The sequence below is a fragment of the Vombatus ursinus genome, unplaced genomic scaffold (assembly GCF_900497805.2).
Source record: "Vombatus ursinus unplaced genomic scaffold, bare-nosed wombat genome assembly UNPS02014171.1, whole genome shotgun sequence".
NCBI classification, from domain to species: domain Eukaryota; kingdom Metazoa; phylum Chordata; class Mammalia; order Diprotodontia; family Vombatidae; genus Vombatus; species Vombatus ursinus.
In genome coordinates, this window is record NW_020953949.1 from 4,783,297 (window position 1) to 4,807,023 (window position 23,727).

At 38.9% G+C, this 23,727-nt stretch overlaps 2 protein-coding genes across 7 annotated transcripts in view; one reads left to right on the forward strand and one right to left on the reverse strand.

Moving 5' to 3' along the window:
• NLRC3 (NLR family CARD domain containing 3) overlaps positions 1-14,350 on the forward strand; it is a 65,299-nt gene extending 50,949 nt beyond the window's left edge. For 3 of the 5 annotated variants that reach the window (XM_027859721.1, XM_027859722.1, XM_027859724.1), the window contains 3 exons: positions 7,427-7,510; positions 8,306-8,389; positions 10,382-14,350. In XM_027859721.1, coding sequence (XP_027715522.1) covers positions 7,427-7,510; positions 8,306-8,389; positions 10,382-10,472 — 259 coding nt within the window. In that variant the 3' untranslated portion in view covers positions 10,473-14,350. Of the gene's footprint in view, positions 1-1,049; positions 1,198-7,426; positions 7,511-8,305; positions 8,390-10,381 lie in introns of those variants that run through there. The other 2 variants (XR_003568915.1, XR_003568914.1) reach the window with 2 other exon arrangements.
• A 2,015-nt stretch (positions 14,351-16,365) lies between these two features.
• The window catches only part of CLUAP1 (clusterin associated protein 1), a 45,097-nt gene continuing 37,735 nt past the window's right edge, over positions 16,366-23,727 (reverse strand). For both annotated transcript variants that reach the window (XM_027859725.1, XM_027859726.1), the window contains 2 exons: positions 20,285-20,340; positions 16,366-17,019 (listed from right to left, as the gene is read on the reverse strand). In XM_027859725.1, coding sequence (XP_027715526.1) covers positions 16,870-17,019; positions 20,285-20,340 — 206 coding nt within the window. In that variant the 3' untranslated portion in view covers positions 16,366-16,869. The remainder of the gene's footprint in view (positions 17,020-20,284; positions 20,341-23,727) is intronic.

Consider the following 23,727-nt stretch of genomic DNA (forward strand, 5'->3'; position numbering starts at 1 on the left):
TCAGATCCAAGCCATGAAGTGATACATACCAACCCTCATGCTGGAGAATCACCATAACTAAACTTTCCTACATTCACCCTGGAGATAGAGAGTTCAGTGGGTCTTTGTTGCTCCCTGCCCCCAATGAATCACAGAACTGAGTTAGCACAGAGTTCTGTGGCCATCTAGACCAACCCACACCCAGTAAAGAATCCACACATCATCACACCCAACTGGTGGTCATCAAAGCTCTGCTTAAAGATCTCCAAGGAAGGAGAAACTACTATTCTCTAGGGTGGCCATTTAACTTTTGGATAACTCTGATTAGGAAGAAATCCCCCCACACACACACCTGTTGTTCCTGATTCTTCCCTTTGGAGTTAAACAGAAAATATCCTAATTCCTCTTCCATAGGACAGCCTTTCAGATACTTAAAGCCAAAGTCTAGTGTTTGCTTCTCCACCATTAACCATTACTAGTTTCCTCAACTGATCCTTATATGACACAGACTCAAGCCCTTTGCTATTCTGACTGCCCTCCTCTGGACACTCTTCAGCTAATCAATGTCTTTCATAAGCTTTGACCAGAGCTGGACAATGGACTGGATGTGCTCTAAGAAGGGCAAAACACAGGATGATTATTACCCTTGGAGGTGATTATTACCCTCTTTTTCCTGGAAGCTATACCTTTCTAAATATGACCCAAGATTGCATTCAGGTTTTTTTTGGCTGACATATCACAGTGTTAATTCATTGAGCTTGCCGTCCACCAAAACACCTACCTTTTTTTTTTCACATGAAATGCTATGTGACCATGCCTCCCTTGTATTATATTTGTGAAATATAGCTGTGAAAGTATTTTTGAATCCAAGTGCAGGACTTCACAATTTGATTTGATTCAGCACAGTCAAGATCTTTTGGGATTTCAACTCTGTCAACCAGTGTGTTAGCTATCCCTCCCCAGCTTTGTGTCATCTGAAAATGAGACAGGCCTTTATTTTCTTGTAAACCTCTGTACAGGGTGTATGAACTGTCAGTGATTGGCTACTGAGCCTAGCTTGCTGCCCACAGGGTCCTTCCTGGTCTTTGAATAAGCTCCAGATGGTCCAGAACAGCTCTAACACTCCAGAATGCTTGCCAATCTGGATATACCAAGGCCACAAGGCACATCTTCTTGGTGACATCCATAGCTTCCTTAGGGAATTCCAAGCTCACTCTGGTAAGTCCAGCGAGAGGTGGTCCCTTCATTCACTTTACAGAGGTCCAGCCCCTGGCGAGGCTGTGAGGCAAAAGTGTCAAACAAGCAGGGAAATATTTAACAAAATAAATCTACCATAAAGATAATGTGACATTTTAAAACTAAGTCGATATGTGGTGGGATCCGTATGTATGGATTAATGGCCCCGTTTCTATCTAAGTTTGACACCCTTGCTTAAGGTATATGTTTGCAAGTGAACTTTCATAAAATAGAATAAACATCACTTGGGATCTGCTGCCCAAACAAGCAATGATATTCAGTCCTCACTGTCATTGTTCTCTGGGGTCCTGTGGATCAAGGTGGAAAGTACCCAGGAATGGTTACTAGGGTAAGGATAATCTTCTTTGGGGACCTGGATCTGCACCCATCCCTGACTTTCTCTCTTGTCTTACATCGGTCCATTGGACTCAGCCTGTGGCAAACTGATTGCAAATTCTTTTCTTGGCTACCACCAGCACGCATTTGCCCATCTTGTTTCATCTTCTTCAGCTGTGTTCTGCTGATATTTTCAAAGTGGGCTATATCGACCCCTGGTGTCATAAGCCTTTGTCCTTCTGGGAAGAGGGGCTTTATGCATGATTTCATTCCCCCACCAGACTTGCCCTGAGCTTTTGCAATGCAATGAGTGATCTGAACAGCCTCTCATTTGGCCTCATTGGCACATCAGTGAGGCAAAGTTCTTGAGCCAACTAGGGTCAGTTTCACTTGTTACCAACCTCTCTTCTGGTCTGCTATCCATGCCTCAAATACCTTCATCAGGTAGATAAACTCTTATGTACTTTAGAGACTGGCTTTGCTGTTCAGTCAGTTACAGGTGATCCCATGTCTTTGTCATACACCAACCCTCCTGGTCACTCTGGTAAATCTGTTGTACCTCTGCTCTGAATCACTGCTCCTTTGACTACTGGCCTTTGAAGGAGTCTCTTCAAACATGACACACTCAAATGTTTTCTGCCCTCATGCTGAAGGCTATGGACGAGCTGAACATAAGCTTCATGTGCACTCTTTGCAGTACCTGATTGTACACTCAGCCTTTGCAGGCACTCCAACACCATGATCTCGGGATATTGCATTTCCAGAGAGCATGAGAGGTCAAGAGCAGGTCCTTTGAGGCTCTCCATTAGCCTACTTTGTTTCTTCACATCAATTCCTTGTCACTGTTGCGTTACATTATTTCAATGGCATCTCTTAGGCAGGACTCAAAGGGTCCCTTGTTTGGTGGACAGGGATACCCTGTGGAAAGGACAGTGAGTCCTTATATTTGCACTAGCAGGCTTACAGTGTGCATTGTGTTCTAAAATATTGTTGTTATATCCTGACCTGCTGAAAGTGATGACCTCAATGCACCAGGAAATGCTTAAGATAATGGGGATCATGAGCTGCTGCTGCTGGTGTCCCTGGCACAGTTGATTCTGCCCTCACCAGAACCTCTTTAAACTTTCTCTTCTCTCCTGGTCCAGAGCAGAGCATTTAAATGCTAATTTTCAAGCAGTCCTATGAACAAGGAAACTGGAATGAACCCATGTCAGACAGTTCACATAATTTTTTAAAATTCTGAACTTAACATAAAGCAAGCATTTCCATATACAGAGTATAGCAGGTAATTAGGATTGCACATGGTTCCTTGAAGGTAGAGACTGGATTTTGTCTTTGTATCTCTATCACTTAACACAGTGCTTAGCACGTAGTAAGTTGCTGTGTGTTGACTGACTGACTACTTCTTCCTCCCCATATCCCTTCATCTTTATTCTACATTCCCACAAAGTATCCACATCTTAGCACAGTGCTTTTACAAAATCATCACCATCACATAATATTACATTTAATAGAACAGCTGATCCCCAGATTAACAATCCTGGCTGAGAGTCATGTTCCATCACTGAGAATCACTTCCTTAAGAGCTGAACCCAGCGTGAGTCAAATATATTGGGCAAAATGTCAATTCAATAGTCACTTCACTGATAATACCAGAAAAGGTTTCAATTCAAATGGTCAGTTTACAAAATCAATCCTGTCACTTCAGCAATAACACCTCTCCCTTAAACTTCAACCCAATGATTCAGGAACATAGAATTTCAGTAATGCTTTGACTCACAAAAATGTAGTAGTTATAATGAAATAATTGGTTTTATCGGCAGGAGTTTCAAAGCCTGGATAAAAATTAAAACAAAAAAAAATTGCCATGATTGTTTGCATCACTGGAGTAAATGACTCCAGCTTTACACAACACTCAAAGCAGCCTTGCTTTTCAAAGAATCCAAAATATTCAAATAGTAATAGTTTTGCAAAATCCTAGGATAAGCCCCCAAATATAGCACCTCTTAATATTATCTGCAGGTGTCTAGCACCCTGTTTGTATCCAAATTCTGTTGCTCAACAGCCCCATTTTATCTTTGTTACAAACAATACTAGAGCAATACAAAAGAACCTTTACTAAAATAGAAATGCAAGATAAATAACAAGAAAATGACAATATCCAGCAGTCTCAAACTACCTCCTCCCACCACACTCAGAGGCAACAGAATGACTGACAGCAATGGGTATAATATTTCTATCTGATCACTTCCCTATACAATTCAACGCTTCTTGGAGCAGCAGCAGCAGAGGGGACCAGGTTTCTTGTTGCAGGAGCAGCTAGATGATCCCCGAAATCCTGGGCAGAACTTAAAAATGCTTACTCCCACCCTCATCAAAGGTATCCACATGGCATGCCAGAGCTCAATGCACACCTGCTGTTTTCCTCTTCTCTCTCTTATTTTTCTCGTGTTTCTTCTTTTTTCTTTGGTTCTTGCTTGAATTTTTTTTGTCAATTTTAAAAAATTCTGAGCTTAACACAAAGTAAATATTTCCATATACAGAGTGTAGCAGATAATTAGGATTGTACATGAAACCACAAATCTTTAGTTCTTATAGTTTGCTTTTCCTTGTAAATATGTAATAAATTCAATGTTATATTCAAAGCTATTCTGTTCACCTGGGTTTATTTCTGAACTTTATTGTGTTTACTTCTGTGAATTTCTAAAATATGTCAATGGCCCTCTTTTATTTTTTCTTCCTTTTTTTTAAAAATAATACTATTGCTAACCCTCATCTACCTCCTAAATCCCCGATTGAAAAAAAAAGGAAAAACAAAACCTTTGTAACAAATATTCATAGTCAAACAAAAACAAATCCACATCATTAACCATGTCCAAAAATATATGTCTCATTTTGCACCTTGAGACTATCACTTGTCTGTCAGGAAATGGGTAGCATGCTTCACTATCAGTCCTTTGGAATTGTGGTTTATCATTTTATTGATCAAATTTCTTTTTTTTTAAATAATATTTATTCCTATATTTTGTTTTTACATGACCTAATTTGCTTATGGATTATTATGGCCAAAGAATTCATCTTCCAGTGGCCAACCTACTGATGGAGAGACTCTGTATCTAGTCAGATTCAGCTCAGTCTGTCATAAGATGAATGCATTGCATTCAAACAGTGAAGGTACCGTCCTGTAGAAAGGAGGTAAGCTGTAGTGTAGGCTAACTTGAAGGCTGGTATTTGAATGAATAGTTGGGATCAAGAGAGGGTTTTTTCAAGGGTAGATTGTTTGTAGGCAACAGGAAATGAGCCAGTAGAAAAGGGAAGGTTCAAGATGAGAGAGGGAAATGATCTTTCTAAATCTCAGGTCTGACCATGTCACACATACCTCTCCCCTTAGTCAATAAATTCTAGTTGCTTCCTATCACTGCCATGATCGAATAGAACATCTTCTGTTTGGTATTCTAAGCCCTTCATAACCTTTGCCCACCCTCTCCCTCTCCCTCAGCCTCTCTAGTCTTCTTACACTTTACACCTTCCTCGCAAGTCCCAGATAAAATCCCACCTTCTACAAAAACTCTTTCCCAATCACCCTGAATTCTAGTGCCTTTCCTTTGTTATTTCAAATTTATCCTGGATATAGCTTAATTGTATATAATTGTTTGTAAATTGTCTCCCTTATTAGACTGTGAAGTCCTTTGAGAGCAGGAGCATTTACCTTTTATGGTACCCCTAGCACTTAGCACTTAGGGCAGCTAGGTGGCACAGGAAGACCCATCTTTATGAGTTCAAACGTGGCCTCAGACACTTACTAGCTGTGTGACCCTGGGCAAGTCACTAACCCTGTTTGCCTCAGTTCCTCATCTGTAAAATGAGCTGGAGAAAGAAATGGCAAACCACTCCAGTATCTTTGCCAAGAAAACCCCAAATGGGGTCACGAAAGAGTCAGACACGACTGAAAAAGAACTCAGAAAATAATAAACATAAAGCATTTAGTACAGTACCTGGCACATAATAAGTGCTTAATTAATATTTATTGACTGATTGTATGAGGAGACAGGAAGGAATGAGATCAGGTGTACAAGTAGAGGGATTGACCTTGATGAGGAGTGGCGCAAACTCTTTATTAGAAAATTAGAGAATGGAGAATGATGTCAATAGGATATTAAGATATAGGGGAGCAGAGGGACTCCAATTAACATCCTTTATTTTCTCAGTATCACTGTTGGGAATGGATAGAGAATCAGTTAGAGAGGGGTAAAATGATTTCTCTGCAGTAGCAAGAGCCCAGTTGAGTTTGGTAAAATAAATTTGTAGTAGACCCAGTCAGCATAGGTTGGGTTGTGAAAGGGAGATGAGATGCCAAGACCGTTGAGCAGCAGTGAGGAGCAGAGAAAGCCGATCATAAGGAGTTATTCGTTGTGGGGGTTTGGCAGGGCATGTGTGATCATAGGACCGAGGGTAAGGTATTCAATAATAGAGAATAACCATCTCATGTAGACCTGAAGAGCTGTTAGTAGTAGCTCAGTGATCTGTCTCTTTATAATTTGTAGTGGCTAATATTTAGATACATGTCTGAAACCTTAGTAACTCAGAGCTTCGCATATCTACAGGGATCAAACTGTAATTGTTTGCTATACAAGTTATTTATTTTATGTATGTGTTTTTCATTAGAGAGGCAGCATGGTACACATGGGGCTGCCTCTGATTGAATGTAATATCCTCAAGGGCGGGGACTGTTTCATTTTTGTCTTTATATTTTCAGCCCCTGGCACAGTGCTTGGCACATAGTAGGTGCTTCATAAAGGCTTATGGGTAGCAGGTAGATAAAGAAAGATGAGATAGATAAGGCCAGCCCTCGGGCTGACCTTGGAGTCAAGAGCAAGGAAGCCAATGTCCCTCAAACAGAGAACTTTATATTTGATCATGGAGGTGATAGGGAACCATTGGAGTTGATTGATTGACTGGGCTGAGGGGTGGCGGTATGTGTGACATGGCCAGACCTGATCAGGATTTAGCAACATCGCTTTCTCCTCTCTCATATTGAACCTTTACTTATCTACTGGCTTGTTGCCTACAATCCATCCTTGTAAAAAGCTCTCCCTTAATCCCAACCATTCACTCAACTACCAGCCCCTCAAGTTATCCTACATCTCATCACCCTTTCACAAAAAAGTTGTCTGTATTACATTCGTTTCTTGACATGTACTAGCTGTGTGACCGTGGGCAAGTCACTTACCTCAAGCAAGTGCCTCAAGCGACACAGTCAAAGACTATAAATTACAGACTGGTTGCTGATCTGTGCCAGTGGAAGGAATTTCCTCATCAAGTCTTCCCTACACTGATAACATCACAGATCCAGACAAAACCAAAACCAGCTATTTCCATATTGCTTAAATATTTTGGAGAGAAAATAACAATTGAATTCAACTTTTGAGTAGACAAAAGTGATCAAGCAGCATTGTCAACCAATATTCTCCCCTGACCAATATTCTTTTAACAATATACACTTTTAAGAGAAGATTTACTGGGAATTAATAACTTGAAAGTAATCCTATCAAACAAAGTCAATCTTTTTTTTTCCTGTTGACAACTTCCTCTCAAATGTTTGAACAGGGAAGAGAGTTTCAATAAGCACAAAATACATCCATCAGCACCAAGAGCAGAAACATTCAGTGTCAGATTTCAAAGGCAGGCTGACGTTGAATTCTTTAAGTTACAAGTAATATCTCAGCTTTGGATAGGTGATGGAGATTCTAATGTTTTAGTTTCATTATTGGTGAAGAAAATGCATGCATAGGCCAGCCTTTTCCTTTCCAAATTTACCCCTAAATCTTAACACCTTGGCCTCACATTGCCTTTGCTTTCTTGTTTTCTCTGACAGCTTAAGAGGAAACTCCATTGGGGCAGCTGGAGCTAAGGCCATGGCTAATGCCCTGAAGACAAACCCCAGTCTCCGGATGCTCAAGTGAGTAGTTTTTGATAATTGGGAGGAAAAAAGGCAAGTTGTAGCAGGACTTTAAGACCCTTAAGTGGCTGCTGTGGATTCCCCCTAGAGTGGTTTCTTTCTGAATAATTCAGACCTTATATAAAGTGGAGGGCAGCTAAGTGGCACAGTGTATAGAGTGCTGTGCCTACAGTCAGAAAGACTCATCTTAGTAAGTTCAAATCTGGCCTTGGACATTTACTGGCTATGTGACCCTGGGTAAGTTATTTAACCCTGTTCGTCTCTGTTTCTTCATCTGTAAAATGAACTGAAGAAGGAAATGGCAAACCACTCCAGTATCTCTGCCAAGAAAACCCCCAAAAGGAGTCATGAGGAGTCAGACATGACTGAAATGATTAAAGAACAACATAAAGTCTCAGCTCTGAAAACACCTACCTGTATGTGATCTTGGGCAAATCATTTTAACCTCTTTGGGCCTCAGTTTTCTTATATGTAGAATGAGAGGATCGGACTAAACCATCTCCAAGGTCCCGTCTACCTCTAACAACCTATGTTTATAAGGCAGGGTCCTTCTGGCCATCTGCATACAGTGTACCTTAATATTAAGTGTCAAAGGCAACTGAACTGTTGCGATAGTAGAGAAATCATAGCAGCAGCTGCTGCCACTCTATGACATTGCCTAGAGATTTTATCCAAAACATCAGTGGACAAATCAAACCCCGAATTACATGTTACCTTTCTAGTCATATGGTTCCTTGGTGTTCTCTTAGCCTACAAGGGTCACTATAGGGTTTTTTTTCCCCATCTTTTCCCTAGTCTTCAAGAGAACTCCTTGGGAATGGATGGAGCCATCTGCATTGCCACCGCACTGTCCAGCAACCACGGACTCCAGCATGTGAAGTGAGTGATGGTTGAAGAAAAAAGTAGAAGCTTAGTTCAGGGACACCATTCTCCCCTCATCCTTTTAGAGCAGTCTTCCAAATAGGACACTTGTCCGTGTCAAGTCAGTTGAAAGAATAAAACAGGCTATCTCTGAGACCTTATTAGGTAAGGCATTTATTAAGAGTTTACTGTGTGCCAGGCACTGTGCATTCTTGGATGACAGAATATAGAATCAAAAAGATCTTTACAAGATAGAAGGATTTCCACCAACAAACTGAAACTAAATAGAGGTAAATGCAAAGTACTACATTTAGGCATGCACAAAATTCAATCTCATGAATATAAGACAGGAATGTGAAAAAAGACAATTTTAGTGGATTGAAAGGCTCAGTATGTCAGTAGTGTAGTGTAGTTGCTAAAATATCAACAACAAAAATTCAATGCAAGCAAAAAAAGAAAAAAAATTAACTTAGTCATAGTCTTCATTAATTAGAGGTATAGAAGTTAATAATAATTCTACCATAAGCTATACTGATCAGACCACATGTGGAGAAGTGCATTCAGTTCAGTTCTAGATACTGCATTTTAAGAGGATCACAGGCAAAGGAAAGGGCATCCAGAAGATGGTGAAAAAGCTAGTGAAGGATCTGGCAATTGTGTCCTATAAGGGTCAGTTGATGTTAGGGACGTTTAGCCTGAGGAAGAAAGCAGAGGGATGGGGGGTTGAAGATTCTTGTCTTCAAATATCTGTCATGTGACAGGGGGAGTAGACTCATCTTTTGTTGCTTCAGTGGGCAGAACTAAGAGCAATGATTCAGTGATACGGAGGAATAGATTTGGGTTCAATCGAAGGAGGAACTTTCCAGCAGTGTCTAGATCACCTGTATAAGGATGCTGTAAAACAGGAGTTCTTAATTTAGGGTCCATGGATAGATTTTGGGGGTCCATTAACTTAGATAGGAAAACTTATATCTATTTTTGCTAACCTCTTAACTTTAGCATTTCCTTTAAAGGGATCCACAGGCTTCAGCAGACTGTCAAAGGGGTCCTAACACAAGGAAGGCTAACAATCCCTAGTGTAAAGGGATTCTTGAACTTAGTGGGAAGTTGAGTTTGGTGACCTATAAAGTTACTTTCAAGTCTAGGTTTGTATGATGCTGCTTCTTCTGGACAGTGTGGGCCCTAGGCAACTGACTATTTGCAAACCTTTACTAAAGGATTTGGATCTCAAAGTTTGAACAGCAGTAGGGTTGACAGAACGGTAATTGGAATTGGCTCGCCTTGATCTGCCCTTGCAAGCTGGCTTTCCACTCCCACCATTCTCCTGAAATAGCTAAGAACCAAGGACTTTAAAGACAAATTCAGTGGCCTCTTTGTCCTCATCCTTCATGAACTGTGCAGTGTTTGATACATAATTTGATACATGAGCTCCCCCCTCCTTCTAGACAAACGGTCCTTTCTTGCCTTTGGGGACACGGTACTCTCCTGGTTCTCTTATACTGCTCCTCTATGTCTTTTGTTGGCTCCTCATCCTCTTTCCCTCCCTTCAATGTGTGTGGTCGATGATGTTCTGTCCTCGACCCTTTTCTTACCAATGCTTTTTCTGAGTGACCACATTAACCATCATGGCTTTGTTGCTCATTTCTGTCCAAACACCCAAATCTATACACTGCCACACCAAACCTGCACTTTCAACTGCCTATGGGATGTTTTCAGCAACATCTCACACTCAACATGTCCCAAACTTAATATATCTTTTCCCTGAATCCCACCCCTTCCCTTCTTTTTCTGTTGACAGCACCATCATCCTTGCAATTCCTGTTACCTTTCATCAGGTGCCAAGGTCTGCTGGGTATTTTCAAGGGTGGGTATGGTATTATCTGTTATCTCCTTCAACCTAGCAGAGTATGCTGCCCATTTATCAACTGGTAACAAGAAGTCTGTTAACATGTATCTGTTCTACTACTTGGCCAATTTTCGAGCCCTATCCAAATACGTCCTTTGTTTCAGTCTTCAGGGAAACCACATTGGAGAATCAGGTGCCAGGATGATCTCAGAAACCATCAAGACAAATGCCCCAGATTGTATTGTTGAAATGTGAGCCACAATCTCTGATGGAACTTTCTCGTGCAGTAAGCAGAACAGGGAAGAAACCAAGCAGGAAGTCTGAACGCTAAGAAATTATTAAAACAAGTGATAGCCTGAAGGTCAGTGGCATGGTAGTTCTAGCAGGAAGGAGCTTATTGATCCTCTGGAAGAAATTTCAAAGAGAGGTCATCATCTACCTCCAAAACTGAGCACCAGTACAGGAATAGCAATGATTGATAACCTGCATAAGCAGGGTAAATTCTTCTATGGATGGATTCCAGGATATAGACCTTGTGATTAAGGGTTCAGCCACTGGAACAACAGAGGAAGGTGGTTGGCCATAGGTAAATAGCTGTTTATAAGGCCATTAAAAGTATCAACCTGACTTGTGTAACAGAGGAAACGTTCCTTGGTTCTTCCAAGCAACACACGTCGCTAAGAAGTCACAATTCCTCAAGAACCGTGGAAAAACTGGGGAGGGGTGTGTTTCGAGATGGTTTAAGTTGTGGGGCTCTGGAGATGGAAAAACTAAAATGGTATTTTCATTTCTCCAAGTTTTCCACCACGCCAGCACTAAGCAAATTATTCCTCAATGACAAACATAGGGGTCCTAGTATACTAGACTGCAAACTCAGTATGTCAGCAGTGTGATGTGGCAACAGGAAAAAAAAAAAAAGCTGATGTGATTTTGTTCTGCTTATTAGCAGAACAAAGGTGGTAGTAATCCTAATGTATTATGGGCCAGATAATATCTGGAGTATTCAACCAAGTTCTTGGTGCCCCATTTTATAAGGTATATAGATCATTTAAAACATGTCCAGAGCAGAGCAACCAGGATGGTGAAGGTAAAAAAAAATACCTTTCAGGTCTTTTTTTAGGTCCAGATCTGTGATTTCATCAGTGTGGACATTTCTGTGATTTCATCTTAGTGTGGAAACTCCTTCTACCAATGCAGATCTACAACTAACTCATTTGTAACTTAAAGCCTTAGAGAGAACCTTTCTGGAAGTCTTTCAGATGAACTTCTTTCAGTGGCCAAAAGGGTCTTCACCTTAGCTAATGTGCTAGGCTTGTTGGTTTGGAGAAATATTGCCTCCATTTTTGCTTTTTTGTTTCCAGTGCTCCACAGGTAAACCACCGATTGCTTTGTCACTAAACCCTCTCTCATTCCTCCTATTAAAATGCCATACTGAGAGCAGGTAAAAGACAAGGGCATGTTTTGCTCAGAGAAGATTTGGAGAGCAGGGAGATATGGTTTCTGTCTTTATCCCAAAGTAGACAGATTCCATTTGTTTTTGCTTGGCTCTGAAGGATAGAACCTGGCACCAATGAATGAAAGCATATAGGAAAAACACAACAAAGCACAACAAAGATACTTTCTCACAAATGAAACCGTCTAAAAATGGAATGGGCTGCCTTAAGGGATAGTGCACTGTCTGTTAGTGGAGAACTTTAAGAGGAGGAGAAGACTAATTCTCCAGCTAGGGACTGGACTAAATAACCCCTCTTCTACAATCCTATAATTTTGATCTAACACACTATGGGAACGTGTTAAAATATAATGATATAATGAAAATCTGTTGGGCCTCAGTAGACCACAAATGCCACTAGGAAACCTCTATACCAAAGGCAGTGGGTCTATCAAAAAACATTAATTCCCACAAATGGTGGTGCTGCTGAAAAAAAAAATCAGATAAGACACCACAGATCTTACCAATCAAATCAATGAGAATGACTGTGTATGAAGACTATAAAATGATAATCATTTTTAGTTTGAACAGGAAATCATTAGGGCTGTAAAATTCTTTATAGTAAGTACAAAAAATGTGCCAGCCTGCTCACACTTCCCTAACTGCCTCTTTCTCTGAAAGGACACTGGTATTACAGGCAACAAGGTTCTTTTTACAACGAAGTTGGCAGAAAATGGTACTTAGGTCTTCAAAGTTTATCATAGTTTAGTTTAAGACATCAGGCTATATAATGTCAAACCTGGCCAGGAAACCCTAATATTCAGCCATCTCTTCTTTTCTCCATGTGGCATTCTTTAAAAAATTATTTTATTGATACATTTTGTTTTGCTAGAACAATTCCAAAAACAATTATAACCATGTAATCTTAAAAATGGTTAAGCAAAACTGTCTAACACAGCTTTTGGGACCGATAGCACAAGTAACATTTTGTTTCTATAATTCACCATTAACAAAAAGAAGAAAGTGTGCTCTAACATCAGGCATCTGGAATCAACATTGGTTATGTTTCATATGAATCCTTCATAGTCCTCTTTCCTTACAGTACAAAAATATTTTATTATGATCATATACCACAGTTTGTTTATCCATTCCCCAAATGATGAGCATATAATTTATTACTAGCTTTTTGCTACTATAAAGAATGCTATGAATATTTGAGTACCAATGGGATCTTTCGATGACTTCCAAGAATAAACTGAATATAAACCCAATAATGGGATTGCTGAGCCAAAGGGATATGGGTAGTTTATAACTTTTTCTTGCATAATTCTAAATATTTCACCAGAAGGGTTGAATTAATTCACAGCTACACTAATTGTTATCAGTGTGTCTTTCTTCCTACAGCCTAATAATAAAGTGATTATTTTCATTTGCTACCATCTTTGGCAGTCTGATGGTTGGGAGGAGATACATCAGTTGATGCTATACACAAAATTATATTTTATTATTCTCTTTTATCAATTCCTTTCCTTTCTTTCAAGGCTTCTCTGGACCATTAAGTTAATCTCCAGAGAAATGTTTTAAGGAATTGCTCCTAAATGCAGAAACTAATCTTTGATAATCAGCTGGCCCAGGAGAAATAAACCAATGCCTTCACTTCATTAGAATAAGAGTTCTTAAGTTTGCATAAAAGATATGATAAAAAATAAACCCAGTGCTTATGTAGTCATTTAAAAATAAAAATCTTTTCTTTTCCTGAGCAACTGGTATAAACACAACAAATTATTCTGTATGATACTTGCAAATGTGAATCATCTAGGTAATATGATTTTTATAAGAAATTATATACAGTATAGCAATGCAGACCAACAGCCTGAGAAGGAAAAAAGTTAGTCTGAGTATACTCTCGGTCCCAGCACATTGGGTCCCTAAAGGCACTAGCATGTTCCCTGCTATCTCTTATTTTTTTTTAATTTTTTAATTTTTAATTTTTATTTTTTTTCCTGCTATCTCTTATAAGCTAAGGAATTCATTCACATCCCAGTGCTCCTATCAGTGTAACTAACATGCCATGCTTCATCTACAAAGATGTCAATGCTGACTTACCATCACTTAAGACATTTGTTTTTGAGTTGTTTTTCCTATAGTAAAGTTGTGGCAAACATCACACAGTTGTTGATTGACTGGAGTGAATTCAATTCAACAAGTATCTATTTAGCATCATTTATGTGCAAGACACTGTACCAGGCAAAAATGAGAATGTCCCTGTCCTCAAGCAGCTTATTATATTCTACTGGAATGTACTGTAGCTATGAACAAAGCAAAACTAATTGGCCCAACAAGCATCACATTCACAATACTGGTCTCATCAGCTTCACATCCTAACTATACTTGTATGGCTGATAGGTTTGTTATAAAGAATAACACACTATTATTATTATTTAAAAATGCTCTGAGTTTTTCCCATGGAAGGGTAGTAGGTTTGTTATAAAGAATAACACACTGTTATTACTATTTAAAAATGCTCTGAGTTTTTCCCATGGAAGGGTATTACTCAGGTAGGTAAATAGTATTACTATGGGTTTCACAGTTACAGCTAAGGATTTTTAATATTGGTGTCAACCTATGGATTTATCTTAATGGATATCTTGTTAAAGACTTTGTTTTTTACGCTCCTTGAAAAAAAAAGCTCCATAGAGAATTTGGGTGGTGATGTTTTTTGTTTTTTGTTTTTTTGTCATTATTTTCGGTATATAACCACATTTTAAAGTCAGGCCAGACTCTTGCTGGTAAATAAGCTATATTCTAGCTTTAGCATTTTAGAAAAAATGGAGTAACTCCTTGGAACCAATTAAATTCCACGAAAGAAAAAAATATAACTTCTGAAGTGGCCAACAAACTCTGGCTTGTAGCATACCATGTCAACTATGTCTATTCGGTACAACTTTTTCAAGCTGTAGAGAGATGGTATTTAGGGAAAAGGTGTGGAAAATGTACTAGATTGGAAATCAAACCACCTGGCTTCTCAAATCTCAGCCCTACCATTAACTCAATGTGTCACCTTGGGCAAGTCTCTATCCCTTTCTATGCTTGTTTTCTAATTTGTAATAGGAGAGGATCAGACCAAATAATCTTTCAGTTGCATATATTTTGATCCAATGAGTCTAAATTGTCATACAGGCTCCAAAAAATTTTAGATTTCCTATATTAATCAGGAATAAACATGGAAATCTGCTTGTATAACAATGTATATTTGCTAACAGTGGACTGTTGTCACCATCCCTATTCTATAGATGAGGAAACTGAAGCTCAGAGAAGTCAAGCAATTTGCCCATTGTTCCATGACTAATAAGTGGTAAAGGTGGGTGCACTTTTGGAAGGGGGGTGCAGAATCGAGGCCAAATGGTTTTGATGGCCAAAAAGAAAAATCACTGAATTGACTACTTAAGTGCTTCTTACTACGTGTATTTTACATCAAAGCTTTCTCCTGCCAGAAAGAGGCAGTCGCCAGAGGGGAAGAGAGAGTGCTGAGACAAGAGTCAAGAGACCTGGCCTTTAGATCCTGGCTTCTGTCTCATTAGTCTAGGCCCTGAGGCCTCAGTTTTCCCCATCTGTGAAATGCGGTTGGACAAGATGATGTCTAAAGTCTCTTCCGCCTCAAATTCTTTTTAAAAAGATTATTTGAACAAATGCTTAACATTGAATGTTGATACAACCAACAAAATCTGCTTAGTAACAATTTACATTTAAAATCAATTAATTTGGATATATGAAGTATCATAATTTTTCAATCATTCCATTAAGTCTTAAGTAGGGTTTTTTGTTGGTCCATTCATTCTTATTCACTCCTCCTCTTATATGGTTGTGGTTAATGTGTACTTCATTTTTCTGGTTGTATTTTTTTTAGCTTTGTATTATTTTAAAGGACTGTCTGGATTTATTTTCTTCCTCAGATTAGTCTTAATTGCTTTGTAGTATTCCATTCCATTTATGTATCATAATTTATTTAACTACTCCACCTGTGGTCAGACACTTAGATTGTTTCCAGTTTTTTGAGATAGCATATAATGCTACAAAAATCTTTGAACAGACAATTTTTTTTTGCTTCTGATAACTTTCAGAGGTTATTATCAACAATGGGAGTAATGGGTCAAAGAGTATGATTGCTTTGTAACTTGTACTGCATGCTGCTAGGTTGCTGTCTAAAAAAATTCTACAAGTTTTACAGGTTTACAATTCCACTGCTGACGTTTTAGATTTGCTGACAGGTAATCTCATGGTCTCAGGGAAACGAAAAATCTAGGTCAATAAGATTCACAAATTTAATACAGATAACTGAAAAATAAGACAGATCTGATGAAAAGGTGGTCCTGGTTGCCTGGGGAACATGATCTTTTTCAATACTAAGTGAGCTGAAATGGAAGTGAAGAAAAACTGAAACAGAACTGCAGCCTAATATAAAGGCTTTCAGGTGTCTTTCTCACCTATAACGACGTTCTACAATGATAGAAACTAATCTACTAAATTTCTTATTAGGGAAAGACAGTGTAGCATAGCAGAAAGAGCCCTGAATTGGATGGAATTCAAGAAACCAAGGTATTCTGCTCAAGAGCTCCAGAGCCATACACACGTCACAGCCTTTCTTCATCTTAATCTCATTTTTTGTAAAATGCTAGTTGTATTAGATGAATTCAGCTCTGACACTCTACAACTCTGTGACTGAAACATTAGAAAAATATGTTTATTTAAGAAAATTCAGAAGTTGGTACAGAGAGCACACAGGGAGTTTTAAACTTAAAAATTAGACTCTTAAAAATCAGTTATGTTGCCACAGTATTCTAAAACCATATGAGAGCAGCATGCACTGGAGGAAACTGTTCCTGGGGTGGTTCCTAAGATTTGACTTGTAACACAATGGTTTTAGTTATGTTTCTCTTCTCTCTGTGATTCTGTGGACCTTTCTGTACCTCCTCTATGATAGGAAATAATAAAGAAATCCTGTTTTCCAAAAATAGTAGGTAAATATATTCAAAAAATATTTGGTGGTAGTTTTGGTTCCTGTTTAAATCTCATGAAATCTAAGCAAAGGAGGATCCAGCTTGAATGTCTTCAATAATGAACAGCTAATTTAGTTAAAATAACGCATCTTACTTCCCCAAACTTCTCATCATAGATTTACCTATGTTGTGTTTAATTAACATGGGGGCCAGAAGGAGGAAGCTAGAAGTCATTGTCACTCTCATCCAGAGGCTCAGGTTTCCGAGCCCTACGATTTGGTTTAGTGGGGGAGAGAGCCATGCTGTCATCTTCCAAATCATCATCATCTTCTTCATCATCTTCCATATCAATTTCACTGTCCTCGGAATCTTCCTGCAATTAAAAAAATGGCAAATGTAACAACACCTTCTACTTCTTAGCTAGTTAGGAAGTTAAAAGCCAACAACCATTTTCCTAACAGTTCAGAAGAAAAAAGCACTACATATCATAGGAGAAAAGTAGTCAGGCCCATACATAGATGAAAGTCTCTGCATTAATAATACTGCTTTCAGTCATCAATTTCCAGACCAATAAACCTAGCATAAATCAGATTTACTATTGTTATATATAATGCCATGGCTTTCAGCCAATTACCCTGGAAGTTGCTTTTGGGACCCAAAAAATCTCACTTGGAAGTTATTTTGTCTCTCTGAGGTCTCAGTTTCCTCATCAATAATTTTGAGGATAAAATCCACACTCTCTTTTTCAAAGCACTATTATGAGGACAACACTATAAACTGTAAAGTGCAGTAGAAATGAGAGTATGTTTTATTATCCATGGATGAAAGAAGATTCTGAATGGAACTGAGGGTATGTTCATTTTCATTCTTGTTAGACTTAGAGAAGAGAAGAGAATGTGGAAAGTAGGTATGAGGAGCAAAGTGGAGAGAGGAGCCCATCTCCTAGTCTATGGGGGAGGGCGGCAATCTTTTGAAGGGATGTATAGGTTGGGCCTATTTTGGGTATATTTACATGTGCTATATGTAAAATGCTTTGCAAACCTTAAAGTAATGCACAGATGTTAGCTATTATTATTATCATTACTATTATCGAATGAACAGAAGACAAAAAAAAGTATGGAATAACAGTATACAGTACACCCATTCTGGACAGCCTAGGCCTACATGAATTTATAATGCAATCAGCTATGCACAGGAAGGCAAAAAGGTTAGTTAGCAGCCCCCAGCCACCAACAACTCTTTCCCCAGACTGCTACTTCTATTAGTGGAAGCTTCATCTTCTTAGTCTTCAAATGAGATAATGTGTGTAAAGTGCTTGTCTATTGTTCCAAGCCTGAAACTGTGGAGCCATCCCCTACTCTCCATCGAGCTCCACCTCAAATCAATCAGGCGCCAAGTCAAACTTTCCACTCTCGTGTCCCTCAGCCATCCCTTCTTTTCCACGCTCACTGCTGATTTCCTAATTTATCACCTCACCTTTGGACTTACTACAACCGTCAAATTTCTAACTGATTTTCCTGCCTTCATCCCACAAAACACTGTCAAATAAATCTTGGGGTCTAAACACTGCTTTGCACATGTCAATCCTTTGCTCAAAAACTTTCAATACTGACCTACTGCCTCTAAGTCCAAATTCAGCCTAGCATTCAAGGCTCCCCAGGATCTGGCTCCAATTTATCTTCCCTATATCACCTTCGACTCCCGTCAAATCAGTCAGGCCATTACTTCCAGATCATGCACATTTCTATCTCTACATCTCTGCTGGAGTGATTTCCCACAGAGAATGCCTTTTGCTCCTCTTTGTTTAAGGCCCAGCTTAAGTCCTACTGGTCCTTTTCTCCCTTCTCCTCCACCCCTTTTCTCTAACATCATCTTTCATTTACTGTTATAAATCATGTTTCTTTGAGGACAGTGACCACGTTTCTGCCTTAATAGGTTATATCATTTATTACATAGGTACGTCACTTAACGCTAGGCCTCTGTTTCTTCATTTGTAAAATAAGGGGATTGAAATACATGACTTCTAAGGTCCTTCTAAATTTATAATACTATGACCCTGTATCAATGTTCATCTTTTTCATTACAATGAGACTGTAAGTTTCTTGAGGAAAAAGAACCATGTCTTGTGCTTTATTTTAGTACTGGCTAGAAGGCCAGCTTTCTATCCCTTATGCCAGAGATGTCAAACACACAGGCTATGAACTGCATGCGGCCTGAATCAGATTAAAATGTCACTGGGAAATATTTAACAAAAGAAATAAAAATACAACAAAGCACAGATAATATGAACATGTGGTTTTCTAAGTTAATATGTGGCTCACAGGGATCCTAATGTCTGATTTAATGGGCCTTGTTTCTATCTGAGTTCAGCCCTGCTGCCTCCTATGCCAAATGTCATTGTAGTGCAGTTATTTATATGCATGTCATATACCCCTCTATAGCCCTAATGAAGGCAGAAATATATCATTCTTCTCTGTACCACCCCAAATGCCTGACAGTGCCTTCATGTAATAGGTACTCAGTATTAATGCAAGGCACTATGGTGAGTACAAAGACCAAAAAAGAATCACCACCCTGAAGACATTTCCGGTATAATGATGAAGGTTATACTGCTAAAGGTGCAAGTAAATTATCATTCAGTCAGCATTTCCTAAGCATTTACTAGGTGACAAGCAATAAGCCCTTTTGGGGATTCAAAGAATAAGCAAAATAGTCCCTATCCTAAGGGAATGTACATTCCAGAGGAGAAGATGACAGGAATATAAACAGGTGCACACAAGAGGGATGGAGGGTAACCCGAGAGGGGAAGCTAGTTAGCTGAGTCTGCTAGAAAGCTAGGGATTCTAATAGGTGGGGGCAGAGGAGGAGGAAGAGTCCTTCAGACACGGGGGAGAGCCAGTGCAAAGGCACGGAGATGGGATAGGAGATGGAGCATTGTGGGTGAAGAGCAGCAGATAGATAGTGTGGCTGGATGTCAGGATGTGTGGAGGACAGAAATGTGCAATATGATTGGCAAGGTAGCTGGTTGTCATAGTAAGGAACTCACATTTTTCTGATCCCAGAGAGTTTTATGCCAGTCTCTTATGAGTTGTTCAGCAAGCCCAGATCCCTCCCCCGCCCCGAAATGAACGAATGAATGGATGGATAACCTGGAAGAAGGAAACCAGCCGCTGGAGGGCAAAGGCCATTTTTTACTTTGTCTTTGTATACTACCACCTAGCACATTGTAGGAACCTAATAAATACCCATCAAATTGCATTAAATTGATTTCTTGCTATTATAGGTTAAATATTATCCTAAGTAAGTTGGGGCTGCTTCCATCTACAGAGAGTGAGAATGGAATGACCAGTGAGCAGGGAAATAAGGCAATTGTGCTTGTTTGAAAAATGAAAGATGAGATATATAAGCAAATAATACATAATATAAGCAAACAACACATCATGTGCCAGTGAAGAAAAATTTCACCAGACATAAAGTAACCAGCTTGGCTAAGAATAATCTCCAGTCAAATTAATCAAACTCATTATTCACAGTCCAGATACTAGCTTAGCTTCTTAGGTTTTCTATTCTTATGAGGCCAGGCCTGGCATTTTAATAGTATAGGAAATCAGGATGTTATAGGATTAGTTTAAACTTACATCATCATCAGTTTCTCCACCTTGCATTGTGCCCACGATGCGTTTGTTGGTTCTTCCTAAAGAGAGAAGAACATAAAGAAATAACGAAAATCTACTAGTTCTTAGAAATGAACTCTAACAAAGTTAAGACAGGAGATAAATTCTAGGACCTAGCCCAGAATCTACCACAACACACACCTTTATTAAAAGGCACTAATATGAGTTAAAATTTCTTAGGACTTAAGAACTTACAATGAAAAAATGCTATCTACCTCCAGAGAAAGAACTGATAGAGCCTTAATGCAGATTGAAGTATACTTTTTAAACCTTCTTTATTTTTCTTGTTTTTTGTTTTTGTTTTCTTTTGCAACATGACTAAAATGGAAATACGTTTTGCATGACTGCACATATATAATCTGTATCATATTATTTGCCTTCTCAAGGAGGAGAAAGGGAGGGAGGGAGAGAATCTGGACTCAAAATTTTAAAAAAAGAATGTTAAAAATTGTTTTTACACGTAATTGAAAAAGTATATTAAAATTTTTAAATATATTCCCAGAACAAAAATGGAAACAAAACAGGTTTTCTGGCAAAGAATGAGTAGACTAGAAAAGTAACTGAGCCAAAATTCTCCATTCTCAAAACACTGTGGGTAATCATGTTTTTTTTTTAAATTTGCATGTAACAATGCCTCTTGGACCCCCAATTTCCCATGTTTTATGTGGTATTTGATGAAGAGAATTGTTGCTGTCCCACAGTGGATGGGCAACCATCTTTAGGGTGTCCCCCGTGGTCTGATATGAATGGTAATGGCATCCAAGATCTATGAAGATGTTACAAAAAAAAATAGTCCCACTTTACCGTCATGACATCTAATAATCTAACAGGTTTCTTTTTCTTTGTCTTCTGAAGCTTTTCTCTCAACATTGGTTGCCTTTCTTAATCAATTGCCTCCTTTATTTTTCGCAAATACAGTTCCTTGCATACAGTATTATGCTTAACAAATGTTTGTTGATGGCTTACTGTTGGAAGTCTTATCTGAACTAGGATATCTGTCCTGAATAAAACATTAGGCCTAATCTCAATTTTACCCCTATGGATGCCTTCTTCATTAATATCATTAATTACTTCTTAGAAAACACAAAGTTAAATGAAACAACATCATGAAGCATATTCTGGAAAGGTAAGAAGAGGCCAAGTTGTCAGGGAAAGGAGCTCACAGTATACAATCCTAGTATATATAAATCCTAGTATTCTTGCCTCTTTAGGGAGCTCTCTAGCATGCCTAGCTCTCTCCCCAGCTCTGAAATGAGTTAATAAATGGATGACAGCTAGAAATAACTGGGTAGGGTAAGTAAATAGAATGTTAGACTTAAGAGTCAGGAAAAGCTGAAGCTGAATCCTACCTCAGGTACTTAATAAGTGTGTGATCCTAGGCAAGTTACTTAACCTCTCTGCCTCAATTTACTCATCTGCAAAATGGGGACAATAACACCACCTACCTCACAGATTGTGAGGACCAAATGAGATATATAAAGCATTTTTTCAACCTTAAAGTGCTATCCAAATACTTGCTATTATCATAGTTATTAACCATCCAAATTCTGTCCTGGGGATTGATAGGACAATGTTTCAGTGAGGTTTTATAATATTATGATGGGGTATGGTTACTTAAAACATATTGTAAAATAACACTGGTTGGGGACAATCAACATTGTCACTGTGCTGTAGTATAACAGAAGAGCTGGAGGCAGAGGCCAGCATCTAATTCATGTTTTTTTCACCATGCCACATTTCGTTTCGTCATTATGTCTGGACCAATAAAATATGATTCATTATTACACAGATTTCTGTAGAACATAATTGAAAACATGGTGTGGTAAATAGTCAAAGGAGTGCTGAATTTGGATCTATGAAATGTGGATTCAAATCCATATAACTTATTTGATCTCTAGCAAGTTACTCATCCTCTCAGGCCGTGGTTTCCTCCTCTCTGGAAAACAAGGGGTCAGCCTTGGTAATTCTGATGATGCCTTCTAATCCTAACTCTAGGATCCTATAAACAGTAGAACTGTGGGACACAACAATGGATTAATAGGGCTGTGGAGCATCCAGAAGGCCAGAGCCCTGTGCTGACATCATTCCTGCCCTAGGAGACGATCACGTGCTCCCCAACCTGAAACAAGGACATACTGACAGGGCAGAAGCACAGCATCAGAGAAGAGTTTAGGGTATGCCCAGTTAGGAAACTCTCTCTACCATGGAGGTCCACATATGCTCTGCAATTTATAACCTTAGGGAATTGCCTGGGGCACTGAGAAGATGAGTCACTTGCACAGGTGACACAGCCAATATATGTCAGAGGGAGAACTTGCAGTTGGGTCTTCCTGACCCCAAGGCTCAGGTATCTCTCTCCAACATGCCATGTTACCTTCAATGTGATCCTAGAGATGGGCCATGACTGTTTTTAGAGACAGTGGAGCCCTAATTGAGAATTATTATTTATCAAACAGATGCAGATTACTGTATATTCCTGATTATTGTATATTCAAGTTTGGGAAGGAACAACTATATCTCCACAACAAAGACCTTACAGAAAGATAACAAAGCAGGGCTAATAGTTGCACTAAGGGTATAGGAGCCACAGGAAATTTTAGTCATCATGGGCAATCTGGCTCCAGTTACAGAAAAGTTATAGGAAGGCCAATTTTGTCTGGGTATCTTAAATGTTCCTAAAAGAGCTGCTGAAAAGTGGAGTGCCTTAGAGGCATAATAGAGGTCTCCAAGCCAAAGGTGTGATCACTTGTCAAGAATGCTTTCAAGAGGATTTCCTGTTTGGATACAGATGAGATTGCTGAGGTCCCTCCCAATTCTGGGATTCTATGCATGGGTAATTTGGGTGAGCTTACAACAGTCCTGGGAGGCAATTCCATTATTTGAATTCTCATCATGCATTTCCACTGGGCTAGAACCGTTTGCCATGTTTTACATAATCATAACTTCAAATAGTGTGCACTTTTGCCACTAGCTCACAAGATTCATTATTCACACTAATTGGGACCCAGGTGTAGAATCAGAAGACTTGTGTTCAAAGCCCAGTTGAATTACTTATTAGTTTTAAGACCTTGGGCAAGTCACAAATCCTTAAGACACATTCATCTGTAAAATAAGGGATAATAATATTTATATCACCTACTTCACAGAACATTTGTGAGGAAAGCCCTTTGTAAAGTGTAAAGCACTATGTAAATGTTAGCTATTATTACTAGCTGGGGAATTTATCAGTTTTCTTTGCTAATCAATTCCTCCTGTGGCTTAAATGATTTCAGTAAGTTCCTAAAATGGGAAAATGTATATTCTGCCATTGGAGGCTACATAATGTAGAACAGAATTTAGGAGAACTATCAATAAGCAGTTTGTGGGCCAAATCAAGATAGCAGGCCTAGCAAATTCAACCAAAAGGG